The 4981-nt window shown below is 47.2% G+C and overlaps 1 protein-coding gene across 1 annotated transcript; it reads right to left on the reverse strand.

Moving 5' to 3' along the window:
- Positions 1-848: 848 nt before the first annotated feature.
- Positions 849-4458, reverse strand: LOC123427327 (probable beta-D-xylosidase 6). The gene is made up of 6 exons (XM_045111339.1): positions 3749-4458; positions 3098-3264; positions 2890-2987; positions 2183-2533; positions 1688-2104; positions 849-1606 (listed from the first exon to the last, which is right to left on the reverse strand). The coding sequence occupies exons 1-6, from the start codon at positions 4433-4435 to the stop codon at positions 1008-1010; spliced, it is 2319 nt and encodes a 772-aa protein (XP_044967274.1). The 5' UTR covers positions 4436-4458; the 3' UTR covers positions 849-1007.
- Positions 4459-4981: the final 523 nt, after the last annotated feature.

Genomic DNA, 4981 nt, shown 5'->3' on the forward strand with positions numbered 1-4981 from the left:
CGAGCGGTTGTGCTGACACAGCAGCTCACCCGCTTGCGCCGTCCGCCATCCTTCGGTCTGAGTCCGCGAACTCGTTGTGCGACACAGCCCCAGCCCAGCCGCCCCATTATGCTGCCTACCAGGCACCGTGCGGCCGTACCTCACTAGAGTGCATGTCCGCACCCACCTACAAGCGGCTCGTCGGTGAGGGGGATAGTACTCCCTCCGTTTTTATCTACTGCACATATTAGTTAGAAATTATTATGAACATTTACAGTAACAGATTTATATGTGTGAAAATATATGCAATGATGAATCCAATGATACTAATTTGATGGTGTATATATTAGTATGTTTTTTCACAAACTTATTGAAAGTATTTAAGATTTGATTTTATACAAACCTGATACTATGTGGAGTTAATAAAAACGGAGGGAGTAATAGAGAGAGATTTTCAAACTAACATGTGGGGGCCATATGCCAGGCTAGATTTGGGGAAATTGCAAAAGCAACTCGCCAAATTATTCAGAAAGTGATGTTGCCGTACTGGAGCAGTCCCAATAAAACCATATTGGAGATGAATTATCGGGTAACTTGTTGGAGATGCTCTATACTTGAGTCTGTTGCCCTTGGAAAAAGTCCTTTTCAATCACTCACGAACAATGGTAGTATCAGAATTAGAACAATGTTCATCTAACAAAAAAAGAACTTCCATCCGTTCCTAAATATAAGTCCTTTTAGATGTTTTAATAGAAAACTACATATTGATGTATATAAACATATTTTAGAGTGTAGATTCATCTATTTTGCTCCGTATGTAATTCCTTAGTGAAATTTCTAAAAAGACTTATATTTAGGGACAGAGGCAGTAGAACGGTGTCAAATTTATTGCTCGTGTTTAACTGCAATCGGTTCAACCGTACATGCATCCAATGAATCTTTACAACATGACTTTGATACATCTGTACATTTGTAAATCCGACTGTTCCCAATACAGCAGCTATAGAAGTGACACACTATGCAGCTCGTTATGCTTCGATGACAAACTCGTGCACTTCGTCTCCTACCATGAGATGATGGGATCCCAGGAGCAGCACCCTTCTGCCCTCGGTGTTGGCCGCGCTCATATATTTGCAGGGATCCACCGTGATCGCCACATTTTTTGAACTGCCGGCGGCAGTGTAGACGCGCTCGAAACCAACCAGCTGTTTCAGAGGGAAGCCCGGAACGCTCGACTTCGATCTTGCGAACAGTAAGACGGCATGGCTCCCGTCCATGGCACCGTCGTTGGCGACCGAGATGTGGACAGAAAATACCAGGGACTCACATGATGCGATGTCTTCAACTTGGACATAGTCCAATCCGTCCCTCCGTGTGTATGCAGGCTTCCTACTGATGAGGCCTGGTACCGGTGAATGTGACAGGCTAATTCTCTGTGGAGCTTGTACGATGTTGTATGAGTACTTCGAGTAGCTCAGACCGTATCCAAAACCATACACAACTTCTCCGGTGTAAAACCGATATGTTCTTCCAGGGTAGCCGCGTGAAGGGTCGGCTCTCATGTTCATATCATTCATTGGAACCGCGGTGAAGGATTCGGGGTACCAAGTCATGGGCAATTTTCCTCCTGTCATCATCAGTGTACTAGATTAGCTAATAGTACAAGATTTTTTATTTGACCGCATACAAGTGCAGATTATTTGCTCACCTGGATTGTACTCTCCGAAAAGAATTTCTGGAAGAACTTGTCCACCAACTTCCCCTGGATATCCAATCCACAGGACACTTGCAATTCTTGGATCTTGCTTCGCAAAAGCAACATCGACAGGACCGCCGCCAGTGATAACCAACACAATAGGCTTCTTTGTTACACTGGCAATGATATTCACAAGATCCTGCTGCCTGCCTGGAAGGAGAAGGGTCACTCTATCAAGATCTTCGCTCTCCTGAGTCAGGTTCAACCCGGCAATCACAACAACAATATCAGCTCTTTTAGCTGCTTCAATGGCTTCGCCAAATCCATCCGGTGAGTCACAAGATACATCTTTGCAACCAGCAGCAACGGTCGTTTGCGGAACAAAGGCTTGCATGCCTTTAAGAAAGGTGATAGGGTCACATGGAACGCCTGAACAAAGTGAGACTTACATTAGTTTACGCAGGATAGAAAAATAGGAGATGCTTAAATAAGTCTGATGATTTAGACCTGTGTAATCTCCCCCCATTATGTATGCATCGTTTGCTGCCGCTCCAATGAGAGCAATATGACTAACTTCGCTTCTCTTTAGAGGCAAAAAACTGTTATCGTTCTTCAACAAGACGGTACCCTGCCTTACAGCTTCTGCTGCGAGCTCCCTGTGCTCTTTCGTGCAAACATTGCTGGGGCCTAGTCGAGTGAACCATTGATTCTCATTGGCTTTCTCAAAAAGTCCAAGGCGTAGCTGAACAGAAAACAGATTATAAAGAGCATGGTTGATATCTTCTTCTTGTATCTTTCCTTTTTCAATTGCCGACTTTGTATGCCGAATCAGGAAAGACCCACAGTTGACATCCATTCCTTGAAAAACACGAATCATATTCAGCAAGAAAATCTGCTTGCTTGAATGATATACAGAAGGTGGTCAAAGAAACATATTTCGAGAAGATGTTGAACCTTAATCATGCTAATTCCGGGAAGGTGTACAAGTTCATATTTTAAGCAGTCACGGTGAAAGCAGAAAGTAAAATCCTCGAAATTGAGTTCACATTTGTTGGACTCCAAAATTAAATTTTATGTCCCTAACCTCCTAATCTTTATTTTTTTATAGTGTTATTGATCTGAGAAGTGCAAGTCCTAGTCCAGAAAGACGGCAACAAGCTAATAAAATCCCGTATGCGATGCTCAGCGAAAGAGAGAGGGTTTCAGAAACTAACCGGCCTTGAGAACAATCGCTACTGAATCTTCATCTGAACTCGTGTATGTCTGGTTTTCGTGGATTATTGCCACTGCATCACAATCAGATACGATGTACCTTCGGACAAAAAATAAGCACCGATATTATGACATTAGTGTCATTCCTGACATATCTAATAGTTCAAGGCACATGCAGTAGAGAACAACTCAAAGGAGAGCAAGCAGTACCCTTTAAATCCCCATTCATCCCTAATCTTCTGCAGCAGATCTTTACGGGCACATGCTGGCACACCATTTACCTGGTTGTATGAACACATCAAGCAACTTGCACGACCCTCCTGGATGCAGCTCTTGAAAGGAGGCTCGTACGTGTCCTCGAAATCTTGCGCATTTACCTACCAACAATGGATGCAAAATTTAAAATTGTAATAGAAGTTTAAAAGAATTCTTCACCAGATTCCAAGCAAATACATCTGTTCTTTGATTGAATATACTGTTCAAAAAAGAAGCTGCTCTGTGATTTCACGTTGCACACATTTGGCACAGATATTTTGATTCTCAGCATCACTGATACATGATACTCCTACTCTACTCTGAAGGTTTCAAAGAATTTGTATGCGATCCTAAAAAAAAAAAAGAACTGTACGGAGAATTGTTTTTCTGTTCATAGACTGAACTGGTAAGGTAGTGTGCTAGTGTGATGTCAAGTTCCTGAAAATCAGCATTATAATCATAGGCTGTTATGGTATGTGACATACTTAATGAAGTGAACAGCCAGCATGATTAATAAGCTAGATAAAGTGTAATAACCGAAAATGAGCTTTTGATAATACAGTATAAAAAACAGTAAAAAAACATTCGTAGGAGCAAACGCTTCACCTCGGCATTGAAGGTGTAGCGCGCAAACTTGCCCCATTTCTCCAAGTCATAGGCGATGTAGTGCTTGCAGCAGGCGGAGAGCATCATCCTGCCCTCCCTGCCGTCGCCGTACTCCCCCTGGAAGCCCTTGACATACTCGACGGAGTAGGCGGCGATCATGGCCGGGTCCTCGCCGGGCGTCTCCTGGCCGCGGCCCCACCGCGGGTCGCGGAAGACGTTGATGTTGGGCGCCCAGTAGGTGAGCCCGGCCTGGCCGGCGTTGTGCATGGCGCGCGCCTCGACGGCGACGGCCTCGGCCACCGCCCGCCAGAGCGAGCGGTTGAAGGCGGCCGCGGAGAGGATGACCTGGGGGAAGATGGTGGCCGCGGCGACGGGGCCCGAGGAGAAGTTGACGCCCGGGCCGTTGTCGGCGAGGCCGTGGAGGGACTCGGACCACCACTCGTAGGGCGGGACGCCGAGGCGCGGCACGCCCGCCGCGGTGTTGGAGAGCTGCGCTATCTTCTCGTCGAGGGTGAGGAGGGAGACGAGCGCGCGCGCGCGGACGGGGAACGGGAGCGAGCCGTCGCAGAACGCGTAGGCGTTGGCCTCGGCCGACGCGCACGCGCGCGCATTCGGCGGCCCGGCGGCGCCTGCCCCGGCGCCGGCCACGACGAGGAGGAGCGCGAGGAGGAGGGAAGGGGCAGACATGGCGCGCTCCGGGGCGGGGAATTTGGTCGAACAGTTGGTGGCCGCGCTCCATCATATAGGTTCAGTCGTCACGATGGTGACGGCACGGAGGATGTTGATCCCTGGGAGTATTTTTCTCCCCCTCTTTCGAAAAAGAAAAGAAAAAGAGAGAGAGGGAGAGGGAGCGAAGATATATGAGAGGAGAGAGCAAAAGCTTCAAGGTAGATGCAGCACAATTTAGCGTTCTTTTCTTCAGGGTCAGACACTTGGCTTGTACAGTCGTCATTGCAGCGTAGGGGATGGATGGGTGGGCCGGCCGAGAGGATAGCGCCAGAGCGTCATGCCAGAGGGAGCGTAATTTCCCTTCTTTTCTTCAAGGCCACACCCAATTGCGTGCGAGATCGGCTCTCAGTTTATTATGGATAAGTTTTAAGTTCGTATTTTTGGCAGATTGTGTTATCATATTGTTGCCGGGATCGGGATGCTTGGTGTCCGCATCTCCTTTGCTAAATGCCAAGCAATGACAGCTCACCCTTCATTACGCTACTACTACTGCTGCCGCTGACA

The sequence above is a fragment of the Hordeum vulgare genome, chromosome 2H (assembly GCF_904849725.1).
Source record: "Hordeum vulgare subsp. vulgare chromosome 2H, MorexV3_pseudomolecules_assembly, whole genome shotgun sequence".
Classification (NCBI taxonomy): domain Eukaryota; kingdom Viridiplantae; phylum Streptophyta; class Magnoliopsida; order Poales; family Poaceae; genus Hordeum; species Hordeum vulgare.